Source organism: Acomys russatus, chromosome 16 (assembly GCF_903995435.1).
Source record: "Acomys russatus chromosome 16, mAcoRus1.1, whole genome shotgun sequence".
NCBI classification, from domain to species: Eukaryota; Metazoa; Chordata; class Mammalia; order Rodentia; family Muridae; genus Acomys; species Acomys russatus.
Window position 1 is genome coordinate 12281440 of NC_067152.1, and position 17832 is coordinate 12299271.

At 40.9% G+C, this 17832-nt stretch overlaps 1 protein-coding gene across 8 annotated transcripts in view; it reads left to right on the top strand.

The window, feature by feature from the left end:
• Bcas3 (BCAS3 microtubule associated cell migration factor) overlaps positions 1 to 17832 on the top strand; it is a 464077-nt gene that overhangs the window by 100084 nt on the left and 346161 nt on the right. For all 8 annotated transcript variants that reach the window (XM_051158189.1, XM_051158193.1, XM_051158191.1 and 5 more), the window contains exons 11-12: positions 6965 to 7135; positions 13192 to 13285. In XM_051158189.1, the coding sequence (XP_051014146.1) occupies positions 6965 to 7135; positions 13192 to 13285 (265 nt within the window). The remainder of the gene's footprint in view (positions 1 to 6964; positions 7136 to 13191; positions 13286 to 17832) is intronic.

The window sequence follows — 17832 nt, forward strand, 5'->3', positions numbered from 1 at the left end:
ATTGTTGGTGTAGGCACTATACTTTTTTTTTTTAATATTTATTTATTATTATGTATACAGTGCTCTGCCTACATGTACACCTGCAGGCCAGAAGAGGGCATCAGATCACATTATAGATGGCTGTGAGCCACCATGTGGTTGCTGGGAATTGAACTCAGGACCTCTGGAAGAGCAGTCAGTGCTCTTAACCTCTCTCCAGCCCCGGCACTATACTTTTTTGGGCCAGAGTTTATTAAGTTTACTTGAAAGGAAAGGGGGGGCACATTTGAGGAGATGGCTCAGTGAATAAGGTACTTCCTGTGTAAGTCCAAGGACTTCTAGTCACACCTCCCCCTTAAAAGCTGAGTTTGATGGGCTTGTATGTAATTCCGATGCTGGGAGAGTAGGGTCCTGGTATCCTAGCTAAAGCAGCCAGCTCTAGATTCAAGCAAGGGACTCATTTAAAAAAAAAAAAAAAAAGTCAGGTGGAGAGCAATAGAGAAAGGTATCCAAGCCAGTTTCCTACCTCCACATAACATCTAACCACTAGCCAAGAATGGCTAGTCATGCGCTCTGCATGCCTCTGTATGCACACAGAATGACATAACAGTTATCAAACAGGTGTGGTGATGTTGCCTGCTGTCTCAGCTGCTTGGTAGGCTCAACTGTGAGGTTCAGTTGAGTTCATAGATTACAGACTTCCCGTACAACATGCTGATACTACATACCTGTCTGTTTCTCTTCTGTCTCTAGCTTGCACAGACACACAAATACAAATGTAAGTAAGACAGAGAATAAACAGTGCAGTATTAATTAGAATAAGAACATTAAGGTTATGCCTAATTTTAAAAATGATGACATGTTTCCTTAATTAAAAAAAAATGATAAGATTACCAAAAAAATCAAGGCTGAGTTGGATTTGGCAACTGGGAAGTAAAAATAGTAGAAAATACAGATAATATATAGGAGATAGGACAGAGCACATTCCCTGTGGAGCATTTTTACACCGTGATCATGGTTGTCATTCAAAAACAGTGAGTTTTGCCACACACTTAACAAAGACATGGCTGAATTCCTTTAGTAAGTAAAGATTGTTGGTCCTGGTTTGGGTTGTATGTTCATTACTTCTTCTGGTTCTTTCTTATTTATGATGCCCACTTCCATATTTAGCCTAAGATTGGTTTAAAGGCTCTTTTGCATACAAGAAGAGGTTAACTCTTCTGTAGTAAACTATACCCCCCACCAACCAAGAGGCAGGACCATAATCATACAGTCACAGTGTACCCTGAAACCCACCAACCTAGCTCTGACTCTCAGCTGTCTCCCAAGCTGCTGACAGACTAATTACTACACTTCGTAGTTCTGAAAGTGTGGCAAATGCATCACGTAGTATCTTTGCAACCTTCTAGGAAGAATGGGTCTGGGTATCCCACCAGGGTTCCGAGATTACTTGGATTTGGGTTTTGACCTACAACATTATACTGTCTTGACTAATGTTCAACACTTGCAGCAACATTCACAAAACCATTGGGAGTTTTTATTGGTCGGTTTGTTTAACTAGACCGTTATGATATATGTGTATATAATATATATGTGTATATACTATATCATAACTTTTCTCATTTAGTCTGTGGTGGGTTCGTATACCTGGGTCCAGGTGCCTTGGGATGCCAGAAGAGGGCAGAACATTTACTGGAGCTGGAGGTACAGGCAGTTGTGAGCTGCCTGACACAGGGCCTGGCAACTGAATTATGTTCTTGCAAGAACAGTGCCCTTAACCACTGAGCCATCCCTCCAGCCTGATAGGCTAAATATAATTATATATAATGTTTATATATAGTACACACAACCTTTGACGTATTTCACATATCTCCTCTCTGGTGTGTTACCTGCATGTTCGTCTGTGTGAGGCTGAGTGCCCATAGAGGCTAGAAGAAGGCATCAGATCCCCTGGAACTGGAGTTACAGACAGTAGTAAGCTGCCATGTGGGTGCTAGGAATTGAAACCTGATCCTTTGCAAAGCAGTCAGTGGTCTCAACCACTTAGCTATCTTTCCAGCTCCTAGTTAGTGCTGTAGTGTGTATGTGAGTGTGTACATGCCCGTGTTCTGTGGTATGTGTGGGCGAGGCAGAGGAATACCTTCAGAAGTCTATTGTTTGCTTCCCCTGGGAGCCCTAGGGATGAAATTAACCACATCACCTCACTAGCTCTAGGTTTTAATAAATGGCAAACAAGTTTGCTTATTAAAATTCACATATCATCTTTTGAAAGAAAAGGGAAAAAAAACCCAAGAGCTGTTTTATTTAAACACTAGCAGAAGGGCTGAGGGGGATGGTCCAGGGGGTAGGGCTCTTGCTGCACAGGTGGGATCAGATTTCAGTAGCTCATAGAAGCCAAGTGACAGTGGCAGCATGCGTGTTAGGCCAGTGTTCAGAGGCCACTGCGGCAAGCTGAGCTCTGTGTTCAGGAAAAATCCTCCCTGGTAGATATTTGAAGAGCAAATATGCAGGGCACCTGAACTATATACGTCTGTCCTCTGCACACATATGAGGGCGTGCACTTAGTACAGGACTGTGGCTATGTCTCAGTGGAAGATTCCTTGCCTACTAAGCAGGAAGCCCTGGGGTTGATCTCTGGTGTTATCAAATAGGGTCTGGTGGAGCACTGCATCAGGGGACAAAAGGAACCCAACAGTACGTAGGCTCTGGCTGTGTTTCAGTGTGCCTGATCCCAGTGTGTATTAGGGCTGCTCAGGGTTCATACTTAAACCTGACTCGGGCCTTCTCAGCTTTCCAGAAGAGAAAGTTAAAGCTAGGAGATTTAAATGAAACTCTACTTTAAACAGGTAACCAACAGCAGAGCCAAACTTCAAATCCAGCTATGTCCAGGACTTGATCTTTAATCATTGTCCCATCCTACCTTTTTCGTAATTTGTTCCTATTGCTGCTTGTGATTTTATAGGTCACATATCTGATAGGGTGAGGAGGAGATGGCAAAAATGAAGAACCTTGGCTGGGCGTGGTGCACAGGTCTGCATCCCAGCACAAGAGGGAGAAAAGAGGCAGAGGCAAAAGGATTGTACTAAGGTTGGGCCAGCTTGCCCTACTCCTTCGGTGTCTGAAGAGCGGCACACAGCCTCAATGTTAAATAGGAAAATATACTTAAATAAGATGACCAGCAAAGCTCTGTCTGCAGAACTCAAGCACCACGGTGTAACTTACAAAGGGGCAAAACACCCACAAATCAATCTCGACTGTTTTGTTTTGTGCTAAAACCTCAAGCTGCAGTGATTATAAAACACTTTAGCGTTCCTCAATTAGCACTCAAATGTTTGCTTCAATAATTCACAATAGATGACTTACACCACGTCTGTTAGTGTTGTTGAGACGCCGCGGAAGGACCAAGGGACAAGGCGCCACAGTGTATTGATGTGAGAGCTGAGCAGGAAGCCCGATTACCCTCTGAGGTGCCTCAGCTGCCGCACTCACGCCATCAGTGCTAATGGAGCTGTTTCCACGCAGATGTAACCAAGCCTTTATCAAGCACGGCCTGTCAGTGTGAAAGGGCCTGGTTGTATACCCTCTGTGTTTGCCCCCAGCGGATCAGCTCCTGCTTTTATGCCAATGAATAGGAATAGAACTGGGGCATATAAAAAGTGCAAAGAAACACAGGGAACAAGCCACAAGGTAGAGGCAAAAGTCACCAAGAACAAAAGGAAAGCAGTATACTTTGGTCATGCCGGCGTGAAGAATTGATGTGTCCTTTGGAAAGAACACTGATTAGCGATAAAACCATCTTTAAAAAAAACACACCCCCTCTGTAGGCACCGACTCTGTAAACTAGCAGTGGGGACAGTGGGGAGGGTGAATGCTCTCTGCATCAGTGAAGAATGAACATAGGTAAAACTTGACCAATGATTCGGTGTCTGTACCCTATTAGAATGAAGTACATCTCTAGGTGCTTGTTCCCATGAGGAGCAGGTGTGATTCTGTAGTCCTTGCATGTCAGTCATCTGTCTTCCCTCTTTATCTAAGTAGATAAGGACGCACTGGCTCACTATAAAAATGTGGTGAGAGCAAGGCACAAACCGGGAATAGAGAATCCATACATGGATAGAGGTGATAAGTTGGACCAAGTGTTTGCACAATCTGGAATATGTTTAATATAATTATAAAGTTTAAAGTTCCTTCAATATCTGATTATTTTACGGGGGTTCTCTCACAGAACAGTACTCTAGCAAGAAGGCATGTAACCATGTGAGTATAACAGAGTGTGAGAGAAATTGTTTACAGCCCTTAATCCTGTGGCCGCAGTGTAGTCTCTTCCATTGCAGGCAAGTCGGCCACAGGGTTTCTTGTCATTTTGAACCTTTCTCTGCCCTATCAGTTGTCCCCAATCCATTAGCACTAATAGCATTGCTCTCTTAAAACAGTTGTCCTTAAGTTATCAGATAAGAAGAAAAAAACATGGGGAATTTTTATTAAATCAATTGACCACAATGGGGTGAAAACACATTAATATAAGAATGTTAGGAAAGAACTAGTAAACAGAAATCAAGATTTTATGTCTGAAATAAAGCAATCTCCCTTCACACTTTCTTCCTTAGCACCAGTGTAGAAATCTAACGTTGTAGTCTACATAAGGAAATTAACGTGAAATGCTATGAAAAATAGCCAGAAAAACTAATCTACTCTGAAATAAAGAAATTGAAAAAAAAAAAACCAAACAAAACAAAAAACCAAAAAAAACCGGGTGTGGTGGTGCACACCTTTAATCCCAGCACTTGGGAGGCAGAGGCAGGTAGGTGGATCTTTGTGAGTTCAAGGCCAGCCTGTTCTACAAGTGAGTCCAAGACAGCCAAGGCAACACAGAGAAACCCTGTATTGGAAAAAAAAAGTAAAAAAATTTAATTTCAAAGACTCCACGTATCTTCACAGTGGTATAATAAGACAAACCAAAGTTAAAAAAGAAAAAAAGAAAGCTGGGTGTGGTGACACATGTCTATAATTCCAACACTTTGGGAGGCAGAGGTGGGCAGATCTCTGTGAGTTCGAGGCCAGCCTGGTCTACAAAGTGAGTCCAGGACAGCTGGGTACAGAAAGACACCCCCCACCCCTCTTAAAAAAAAATACATATAGCTAAGTAAGAACAAGCATGCAAGTGTGCATGCATATGCACACAGTGAAAGCATATGCCCTTTTATAGGTAAGGCTATTTTCTCCATAATTATTATTAGAAGTCATTCCAGTTAATTTCAAGCATTTAATTCATTTATTTAATTCAGTGTTTATTATTTTTAAAATATTTATTTATTCACTTTACATCCTGATTGCATCCCCCTCCTCTTCTCCCAGTCCCAACTTACACAGCCCTTCCCCCCACTCTCCCCTCTCCTCAGAGAAAACGGAGCTACCAACCCACCCTGGCTTATTAAGTCCCTATAGAACTAGGAGCCCCCTCTCCCATTGTGGCCAGGGAAAGGGGATCCAAAGGCAGGCATCAGAGTCAGAGGGCCCTGGCTGCATTTGGTACAAATGTGCAGGGAGCATGCCCTGTGGTTAGTGGTGGTTAACTCTGTAAGTGACTCTTTGACCCTCAGCTATTCCAGAGGACTCTGGAGCTGTGTCTGATGTTTGCCTGTGGGTCTCTGCTTCTGTTTAGATCAGTTGCTGGGTGAAGCCTCTCAGAGCGCAGCAGAGTTCACTCCCATGGGGTTGGACTTGGTTGGCCCTCTCCTCAGTCTTTGCTCAGTCTTTGTCCCTGCAGGAGGCATTTCATCCATATCACATTTAGAAGAAATATTTTTTAATATGTAGTCCAGGCTGCCAGCTCTGGCTGGTTTGTTTGTTTGTTTGTTCGTTTTTTGAGACAGGGTCTCTCTGTGTAGCCTTGGCTGTCCTTTGTAGATCAGGCTGGCCTCGAACTCACAGTAATCCACCTGCCTCTGCCTCCCGAGTGCTGGGATTAAAGGCGTGCGCCACCACGCCCGGCTCCAGCTCTGGCTCTGATGAGAACTATCTCCTTAAAACATTTGTTATCCATATACTTTCTCTGTTTTAGCTCTTTTCAGAAGAAAAAAAAAAAAAAACTTAACTGTTGAAGAATGTTCTTGTTGATGGCTTCCCTTCTGTTTTTCTCTTTCAGTATAGATTGAAACTAGGGCCTCTGACAAATGCAACAAACTCTTAACAGTGAGCTGCAACCCTGCCTACTTTTTCCTAGTATCTGTCAGCACACTCAGTTGCATTAGCTTTATGTACTTGCTTTGAGTGGAATAGTGGACCGGAAGCATGGCTCCATGTCCTAATGTCTAGTAACTATTATCATAGAGGGCGAAAGAAATTCTTTGTCAGTGCTCTTAGTGCGTGGTCTTTTATGTAGTTCAGGTATATTTTAGAATTATATCTGTTCCCACTTAGATGCTGACTTACAATATTTAAAAAAGCATAGTCACATAACTAGCTCCCTTCTTGATAAGTCACGCACTCTAAAATATGTACATTAAGGGGATACAGTAAAAGAAATGTTTTAGGAAATACTATTTGTACCCCAATCGAATGAGACAGTTCTGTGCTTGTAATTATTATCACTTGATTGTGGAGTTGTTTCCATCACATTAACATTGGTACTTTTATTGATGACATTTGCTAGAACTCATGTTGGTTTTTTTGTTTTTTATTTGTGTAGCCTCAGCTGTCCTAGACTCCCTTTTAGAATAGGCTGGCCTAGAGCTCAGAGACGCCTGCCTCTGTTTCTCTGAGTGCTGGGAGTAAAGGTGTGCGCCCGTGGGTCTATGTTGATTTTTTTTTCTAAGAAAGTTTCAAAGTCATGTTGAACTACAGACTGAACATCTGTGATATCTACTGCTATATAAAATATTGTAAGAGAATAAGGACTTGAGGCTAGGAAATTGTTTCAAATGTATATTTCTGTTTAGATTTCACATTTTGTTGTAAGTCATATATTTTGTCTTTTGCTATGTAGACCTTGAAAAGTGGCCTGACAATGGTTGGGAAAGTGGTGACTCAGCTGACAGGCACACTGCCCTCAGGAGTGACAGAAGATGATGTCGCCATACACAGCAACTCAAGACGGAGTCCCTTGGTACCAGGCATCATCACAGTCATAGACACTGAAACGGTTGGAGAGGGCCAGGTAAGAGCTCTGGATGGATGGCGTTTATGTTAGCTGCAAAGCCTAAGCCCGAGTTAGAGTCAACCGGAGGGTACTTGGCCCAAAGAAATGAATATATTATAGTTTTAGAAATTATTTTGGGACAGATTTTTTCACCCATGATAGGAAAACAAGGGACATGTTCAATTTGTTAGTTCAACCATCATGAGTGCTTAAAACTTAATCAGGGAAGCTGAAGGATGCTCTCTTGGTACACTTGCGTGCCTATTTGTAGTTCACACTGCTTTTTGTATAATGTCATATTATAACCTAAAGCCAAGATTAATAAATTTCTAAGGGCATGAGAAGACAGGAAAGCAGTCTTAGAAACCGGAGTATGTGGGGGAAACAAGAAAAGAAGTAACAGTGGTTGTTTGCCTTAGTTTAGTGTCCTGTATGAGTTTCCTAACATTTTCTTTCTTCTAGCTTTTGGAGGACAGGGTCTCACGTTCACAAAGGCTGTCAGGTGGCTGCCCTCTTGTCTAAGCAAGAGCCCCCATGCCCAGCTTTTATATGTGCTGTTAGATAATTAAGGAGCAAATATGAAAGTTTGAAATCACCAACTAGAAAATATCCTGGGGTGCGGTGGCACACACCTTTAATCCCAGCACTTGGGAGGCACAGGCAAGTGGATTGCTGTGAGTTCGAGGCCAGCCTGGTCTACAAAGTGAGTCCAGGACAGCCAAGGCTACACAGAGAAACCCCGTCTCAAAACAGAAGAAAAAAACGAAAAAAAGAGTCAATATCCTGGTATAAAATCCTGTATCTTCAGACAATAAGTCTAGTTTAGAATCATTTAAAAAGAGTGGCTAGGAAATAGGGGAGAATCTGCCTTTGTATCTTTAGGTTGTTTATAAGATGTTTTTGGTAAAACTTCTCCCACATTTCCCTTCTTTCTGTCAGTCATGAAATTTCTTTCATGTTTTAGTCTATAAGTATATCTGAAAGGACTACTGAAAAGTAGTGGGCTTATTAAAAACATTGATTTAATTTAAGAAAAAAATGCTTAGAAAATTTGTGAGTTTCTAAAGTATTGGCTTTTTTTTTTTTTTTTTTTTAAAGGTTTATTTATTTATAAGTACACCTGCAGGCCAGAAGAGGGCATCAGGTCATGTTGTAGCTGTTGTGAGCCTCCATGTGGTTGCTGGGAATTGAACTCAGGACCTCTGGAAGAACAGTCAGTGCTCTTATCCTCTGAGCCATCTCTCCAGCCCCATATTGCCTTTTAATATTGCATATTTTGTTGAGAAGTCTGCTTCCCCTGTATATAGGTCAGTATCTTGATGAAAAATTACATTTGGCATCTACCTATTTGCTATTTCCCACGGAAGGATCAAATGGCCTTTGCTGTATTTAAAACAAACAATCCTTTGAAATTCTGTGTTTTTAAGTTTAGTTGTGTTTTATTTAAAATGTGAATCATAGTAATTTTCTGCTTCTATTTTCTTAAACTTGAAGTTAACCAAATACATTATAGGTTTGTATTTTTTCCTGTTTTTTTAAAATTATAATTTATTCACGTTACTTCTTGATTATAATCCCCTTGCTCCTATCTTCCTGTTCATACCCTCCTGGTTTTTGTTTGTTAGTTTGTTTGTTTGCTTGCTTGCTTTTTTTAAAAGTATGTGCTAGCAGATTTTTCTATCGACTCTTAGGACACATAGACACACACACACGCACACACAGAACAAACAGGAACTGATGTGGGGAGATACACACACACACACACACACACACACACACACACACACACACTAACAGATTTTTCTATTGACTCTTAGGACACATAGACACGCACACACACAGAACAAACAGGAACTGATGTGGGGATATATATACATACACACATACATACATGCATGCATACATACGTACATACATACATACACACATGCATACATACATACATACATACACGCATACACACATACATACATACACACATACATACATACACACATACATACATGCATACATACATACATACATACATATACATATACATATACATATACACATACATACATACATACACACATACATACATACACACACACATACATACACACACATACACACACACATACATACATACATGCATACACACATACATACACACATACATACATACACACATACATACATGCATACATACACACATACACACATACATACACACACACACACATACATGCATACACACATACATACACACATACATACATACATATACATATACGTGTAGTCCCAGCTGATCAAGATTTGAGCCCTGAATTTCAGTGCCCCATCTGGGAAATAGTCAAAGAATGTGGGAAGGAGTTTCAGTTTTGTAATATCAAGAAGTATCTCTCTCTCTCTCTCTCTCTCTCTCTCTCTCTCTCTCTCTCTCTCTCTCTCACACACACACACACACACAGACACACACACACACTTTGTTTTTTTTTTCTTCTGTAGTTTGGGAAACATCTATCTAAATTCTAAGATCGGAAAGAGAGGTGTGTTTAGGAAATAAATGAGTACTCTGCCAGTTTTACAGAACTGTGTTTTTCAAAGCAACCAGAGCCCTGTAGCACATACTACCTTTTTTCCATTTACATGATGAATCTGTTCTCAGTAAGACAGCACTGTGTCAGACAGTTGGGAGAACCAGGCTGTTTCACACTGTTGTGCAGAGCATTAAAGGGAATTCAGCCTCAGAGACTGGCCAGTTCTAGCCCTATGGCTGTTCCACCTCCGCCATGTTCTTCCCTCCCTTGTATGTCTAGGAGCTATCCGTTGTCTTCTGTGATTTAAATCCACCAAGACTTTAATATAGTTCACGTTCACCCCGGCAGCATATAAAATCTGATTCGCCATCTTTCTGTTGTTTTATTGATTAATTTGATTTTATGGTGATGGGATCATTGCAAGGCAACTGCATTAAGGAGGAATGGATTTAATTGACTTTGTGTCCATTTTCATCTTTGTTACTTTCATGTTTTATTTAAAAGCATTTCTTGACTGGAGAAGTTAAGTGGTGTGACTTGCCTTTTACACATTTATGTAATCGAAGTTAGCAATGTGGCAAAACCAATAAGTGAAATAAAATCCCTCAGAATGTCAGTCTAGATCTGAGCTGGGCTTTATCTTAGACAGGAATCTTCATACAACTTGTATTAATTAAAGTATGATGTGTTGTTTAATATAGTTTTGGATACAAATTATGCCTTCACTATGTTAGCTAAATGGTCAGCTGCTGTCTTAGGAAAATCGTCCTGGGCTAATGATGGTTTTAGTGGCTTGAAGCTTTAGCGCAGCAAAGAAGCCATGCAGAGAACCCATCTAGGTGTGTGTTGTGTCTAACTTCATGCATTCTGTAGGAACGGCCCTGGCACTTCATGTCACAGTTTCAGTTTTGCTGTACGTCAGAAGTAATTGGTGTTTGTTGGAAGGTTTCTGTCTTTACTATTGATATCTATTTGAGTGCACAAATATGTACTAACTGCCTCACAAGGACGTTTTTAGGGCCAGGAGTGTGAATGTATAGAAGTTATGGGAATTTCTAATCACATTTGACATGGAAAATGGACAAATGACAAATATTTTACAGAAAAAATACTTGCATGAAATCTGCACAACTCACTTCTAAAAATTTTCAAGTTGAAATTGCAGACTAGACTCTGAGAAGCTCAAAGTTTATGAATATACTTTATATTTATATCCATTGATTTTGAAATAATTCATTCCTATCCCTCAACCCTACCTGCAGCTCATTCTTTTTATCTGTTTGTGGAGGGTACCTGGTACCTATTTACTCTATAGCCTTGGTTAGCCTGGAACTTTCTAGGTAGACCAGACTGTCGTGATGAATGTGTGTGCCCTTGCATCTGACTGCCACCTTATTCTCTTCACAGTCATGAATATACTTCTCCACATTGGTGTGCTGTTGAAAATGTCATGTGGGTGGAGTCAAATGTGGATGCTATTTAGCGGTTATTTCTAGCGGCATCATTTAGTCAACATTCCTTTCACATATTTCTGTCTGAGTATAGACTTAAGAGATTCTCTGCTAGAGCTGCCCCAGTGACAACCCCAAGCACTCCTGTTTGGTAAAGAAGTCAAAATTGCCAGGCCAATCATGTGGGTGCTGTCCAGTCCTGGCATTCTGAGGTGCAGTTTGTCTTCTCACCACGCAGGTGTACACGCAAACATTTGCAAGAGTAAGTTCGCAAGCCTTTGGGATGGTGCTCTGCATGTCGGCACTTTCATTTGAAGCCTCGAGGAGTAGGGACTAGAAAGACGGCAGTACAGCAGCCAGCTATAGCACAGGGTCTTTTAGTCCCAGGGGTCACAAGGTGGAGGCAAAGTTCTCACTCAGAGCAGATTGCAAATGTGAATTACACAGCAAGACTCTTTATTTGTTAAAAAAGAGTAGTTTGTAAATAAATCTAGGCCAATTAATGGTGCTTAATATATTGAGAAAGCATTTTGAATTTGATGATGATAAAATGTACTTAAATTTACTCTAGTATGTAAAACAATTGTATAGATTTCAATGCTTATTAAGAAAATAACACAACAAAAGTATGACCTTTAAAAAACGAAGCTAGAAATAATGATCTGAAATAAGTCAGAAAAATAATAAAAAATAATTCTTTGAAAAGATTGCAACTATTATGTCATAGGCGGAATTAGAGGTCTGTTCAGAGCAATATGACAAGAAATTTAGTGATAACAATTGAAGATGTATCATGTAACAGCTTATTATGATAGTTTAGTATTATGTAAAATCATTGAACTATGAAATTGAAACCAATGACCTTTATGGCACCTGAATTGAACCTTAGTAAACCCATCAATGCTTACACCCTACAACGGTGCATTCCTTTTTGTGCCTATTAGGCAAAGAATTTACTCTGTATCTTTCAGGACCAGAGTTGCTTTTATTAAATACTTTGGGAACCAATAGGACATTACCACATTCAATAGGCTAGATCTTGCTTTGTCACAAGGCCAGCCAGGAATCTTCTTGCCTCAACTTCCTTGTTTCTGTAACATGGTAGAACAGTATTTTCAAAGTGTCTCGTTGTCTATAGTCTGAGATGACTGAGCTGGTGTATGCTCAATTTTCTTAACCAATGTATTTTATTAACAACTTAGTGACCGAGCACATCACTTATAACTCGACTAACCAAAACAATAGGAAATGAGGATTAATGGACACAATAACAAAGCCATAAGGATATCAGTTCCGAGGAACAATTCTCCTGGCACAATCTGCAGGATTTCTTCTGCTGGAACCTAGAGTAACCAGAACCTGGAACCTCATAAGAAGCTGAGAGCTCCAAAGCCTTCCCTTGAGCGGTTCTCTCTAGGAGCGTCTTGAAGTGCAGCGATAAACAGCCAAAACTATCCTAAGTCTCCAAAAAGCCCCGCCTCCAGTTCTGGACTCATTTATGTATCTCCTTCCAGAGTCTGTTCACAGGATCTTTTCAGCTGGCAGCAATCAAGCTCCCGCACGAGGTGGTCTGTCTTCTAGTGAATTAACCTTACCTGTTCTCTCACAAGACCGTTCCAATCCTAAAAAACAGGTTTATCTCTCCTTCAAGCTGGTAAATGTTCCTGCTGCCAAGCCTGATGACCGGGCTCTGACCCACGAGATCTACTTGATAGGAAATACCTGACTTCTGCAATTCATCCTGGGACCTCCTCTTGAATGAATACACCAGGGGCACAAAAACTATCAAACATAAAAAGAATTGTTATTTATTGTTCCATTATTATTACTTGGTTTACTTGTCATATTTTTCACTTACTGACCTCTTTATAATAATAGGGGAAATAGTGATTCTTTTTTCCAGCAAAGTCTATTTACAGTCATGTCAAGTGGCTGCTTTTGGAGTTCATACACCCCCTGTGAGAGGCATATCCACATTGCTGAAGTAGATGAGAATAACCTTTCAGCGCAGCACAGACATTTGTTTGCGGGATTGAGGAGTGTGAGGTGTGGCCGCTAAGCTATGAGTGACTATGGTTAACCAGTCTTGTTCTTTCTGCAGGTGCTTGTGAGTGAGGACTCGGACAGTGACGGCATTGTGGCTCATTTCCCTGCCCACGAGAAGCCAGTGTGCTGTATGGCTTTTAATACTAGTGGTAAGGTTTTTGTCAAACCATTTATCTCATGAGTTTTCTAGCTCATTCATTTGGACATTGAAAATATGTAATGCAAGCCAGGCATGGTGGTGCAGGTCTGTAATCCCAGCACTCGGGAGGCAGAGGCAGGCGGATCTCCTGAGTTCGAGGCCAGCCCGGCCTACAAAGGAAGTTCAGGACAATCAAGGCTACACAAAGAAACCCTGTCTCAACCTACCTCCCCAAAAGAATATATGTAATGGGGCTTGGGGTTGCAGAGATAGCTCAGCAGTCAAAGCCCTTGCTGTGCTTGCAGGGGGTACGAATCTGGCCACTGGCACACATGTAGATTCGCCAACTGCATGTACTTTGAGCTCCAGGGGATCTGATGCTCTCTTCTGGCCTCCATGATGCTTGGGAATCACAAGTAACGATAGGACTAGTGAGTGGTCTGTATTGAGCGAGTTTGCCGTTCATCCAACCTCAGCACCCGCAGCCACAGCTCGCTCATCTGTAAAGTGCTGTTGCAGACACTGCACTTGGTAAGCTGCACTCTTGCACCACACACTTAATATGTCAGAGACACATGTTATTTGTAACAAGATTTATTTTTCCACATGACATTGTACAAAACTTAATTTCAGTTTTCTCTCATTTGTTCTGCCTTTCTGGTTACTCCTGAGGAATACATGATGACTAATATTAATAAAAACCGTGGAATGCCCTATTACCCGCTTTTCCTCTATCTTTTTTTTTTTTAGAAAATATTTACCTCTGAGCTAGAACAGTGGTTGGTTTTCTAGTCTTCCACTATTATTTTAACAGTTCTGATCGAGCACTGTTCTTACCGTAGCGATGAACAGAACGAGCACCAGTTTCCTGGTGTGCACTCTGCACTGGTGATACTGACACTCGGGGAAACGAGTGACATCTGAAATACTTGGTTTCTAAACAAAAGACGAAACTTCTGATTCTTTCTTTGTACATTTGTAGACTTCAGGTCCTATTCATTTGGGTGATGTATCTGAGAGTCTTAGCCTTATCATTTTTTTTGAAAAGAAATGATCATATCACTTGAATTGATGGGAAAGGTCTGGTTTTTTCCCTATTTTTAAAGAATGACAACAAGAAAACCATCCTGGGCACTTTTGATTAGTCTCCTTTCCCATATCCTAATGAGTCATTCTTGATGGTGGGAGATTTTTATTATAGTGGTTGGTGATCAGTAAGATTGATTTGATTAACACAGACAAACATCAGTTGAGAGTCTCTGAATATAGGGGGTTCAGTTGAGGATTGGAGACATGCTTTGAAAGGCTGTTGACTTGTGTCGCTCTCCTGGGGCTGACCAGCATGAGTAATGCTGACTCCTGTCGTTACGTGCACTTTCCTTGGGATCATCGTGTGCTTCCCATCACCCCCAAGTGCTCCTGACATGGGTAGCTGCTCTTTCTCCTGCCTGTGAAAATGCACCATACAAAGAGCATATTGCACGGTGTAAAGATGCCTGGTGTCCTTCATCACCGTCAACAATGAGCTCTCTGTGCCTTCATTCTGAAACACACATCTCACCATTCTGTGTGACCTGCCATTTGTGGTAAAATTAAAATGGCAATACTTATAATTACTTTGCCACGTTCCTGGAGCATTATGTTTATAAGTATTTTGAGACGATCACTTGCTTAAATGTTTCTTTTCTTTGTGAGTTTGTGGTTTCCTTCCAGCCAGGGATCTATTGTTATCCATCTTTATATGTCTAGTGTATTGACATGCTTACAGAATTCATTATTTTTAACTTGTCCCAGATACAGATAGCTTCTACTTGAATTTAACTTTTTTTTTTCTTTTTTTTTGAAATAAAATGGATTGGTCAATATAACGTTTAGATTTTTGTTTGAGATCTTGAAGGTTGAACAAGGATGGGCGCATGGTCAGCAGATACTGTCACTGTGCTGTATACACAGCCAGTTTTTTTTCTTCTTCCTTTCCTCATTTTCCTGTTGACATTTTCACCAAAGCCTTCTTGGGCTGTGTGGACTTTCTTCACTTTGCTGTGGTTCGTTTGTCCAGTGCTTCCTTATACTGGTTGCACATAATCTCGTAACAGTCAACTCTTAGGCTTGTTAGTATCTTTGAAAATATTTCACAAAGAAGCTCCTTACCCCATAGCCTGGTTCAGTCTGTGAATGTTCTCTGTCCCTCGGATTAGCTGTGCATGGTCACACACGGTGTGTCCTGTCAGCGAAGTGCACAGGTGTCTAAATACATGTGTGTGATTCCTCTTTTCTGTGTAGTTAAAGTGTTCAGGGAAGGTGACGTGTTTTTTGTTACTTTCCATTTGAATTCTCCTTTAGGATACAGTGGATAATAAGTGTGATATAAATTGAGATTTTTTTTTTAAACTGGAAGAACTATATTGTTAGAGTCTGAATTATATAATATGAATGGATCTTAATACAATATGTATCTTTTGAATTTAATTGACTTATTTGGTATATTTAATTTTTTATTGCATTTTTTGGGTTTTTATTTGAGCTATACGTTATAGAGCCTTTACTAAATGGACCAGCCTTCCTTTAACCAAGCATGTTTCCCAATTTATTTATATGAAGAAATTTTACCTATATCAGCCTTGCTATTTAAAAAAGACATTTTCATGGCACATGTAATAGATGACAAATAACAATAGTACTTGTTGGAATATTTCTTGCATGTTTAGGGAGGTTCTTTTGTTGGTGGTGTTGTTGGGAGGTTCTTGAAAGGAGCAATCAAAACAAATGAAGACAGTTGGTAGTATTTTGTTTCTTAAGCTGGACCTTCTCATGCCGGCTCACTTGGATGACACACGCTGTACTCAAGGATATATGGGACATCCGGAATTAGTTTTAGACATGCTCTTAGATGGCAGCTATATGAATATGTTCTGCATAACAGAAGTAAGCAGAACACTGGGCCTTTGGCCACCGCCTGGGCAGTGTTAAGTGTGCTGTAAACTGCACGATGGAGTCCCACCACAGTGTGGATTTGTGAGGAGAGTGGACCCACTGGCTGGTGACTGGCGGCTCTGTGTTCTGTGGGACCTTTCAGAAACCAAATTAAGGGATGCCAGTAAACAGACTTGTGAAAGTTCTTGTCGAGCAGCTGTGTTGAGTTTGTTTTTTAATTTCGCATTCCCACACTTGTTTATTAGCTGTGACTCTGACTCCAGAATCAAAACAAATATTTTAATGGTTGTATTTATGATTTGTTTAGAAATGCCTTGCTGAGACCTTTGTAGATTCAGTATGGGTGGTATATGTCTGTTGCTTTCAATTATTTAGGTACAAAATGAAGAACGTTTTCTAAAGAACTTTGGTGCTAAAGCGCTACTTTTTGGGGCTGTTGTATGTTTTTAGCACTGCTGAGCAAGGAGCAGAGCGCTCACATTGCCATCCTCACAAGTGCACATAGGGAGCATTCATAGGACAGTGCTTGGCCCCTCCTCACGTCATCATCCACCCTTCAATTTATATCTTAATCCACTCTTCTACCGGATTTGGAACTTCTAAGCCATTGCCTTAAAAAAATTAGATGTATTCGTTTTATGCATATGGCTGGTCTGTCTCTGTATATGTAAGGACACTCTGTGTGACTAGTGCTTGCAGAGGCTAAGAACTAGTCAGCAGACGCTCTAGAACTGCGGTCACGGACAGTTGGAGGCTGCAGTGAGTGTGCTGGATACCTGACTCTGGTCCTTGAAAGAGCAAGTACCTATGACCATGGAGAGACATCTGCAGCCTCTAAGCTGTCGTTCTGCTCCTCTGTATAGCTCTACTTCCTGGGAGATTGCTGAGCCATAGTTAGTGCTCACAGGTCTCAGAGGCCCTGCTGGTGGTTCTTCCCTTCTTCCCTGAGCCCTGTTTTTCACATCTGGTCATTTCTGTCACATCAGTCGATGCTTAGGGCCTTCTAGAGACTTGATTCATTTCTGTTTTGCTCTTTCCTGATCCAGCCTCTTCTCTGTAGTGTCCCACCTTTGTTAGTGCTCCCAGCTTGGTGAAATGTGTTCTCTTCCTTTTCACTATTGTAGACATATTTTCTTCATATCCAATCAATAAGAACGTTGCTTTTCTTTCCTCTTAATGGTTTTTCTCAAAGGATTAAAAAAATGGAATTTTTATTAAATCCAGTCTCCCCACCACCTTTTTTTTTTCAAGTCTTGGCTGGAACTTGGTATTTTCCTGCCTCATTCTAAGAACTTCAGGTTAAATGAGAGATATTTGCCTCTAAAATAAAGTGGAGAGGAACTGAGGCAATGCACTTCAACCTCCACACCTACCATATGCGCTTGGGGACACACACGCGCGCGCGCACACACACACACACACATGTGCACATGCAAACACAACTACCTCACATGCACAACACTCATACCTACCACACACACATGCATGGATGGACACACACACTTACCACATACATGCCCCTACATGAGGACTAATTACATATGTGTCACTAAGCCTGCCCTTTCAACCTATTAAATATGTGGTACCGTTTGTTCTCTGGTTGTGTGCCTCATTTCAGGTGTC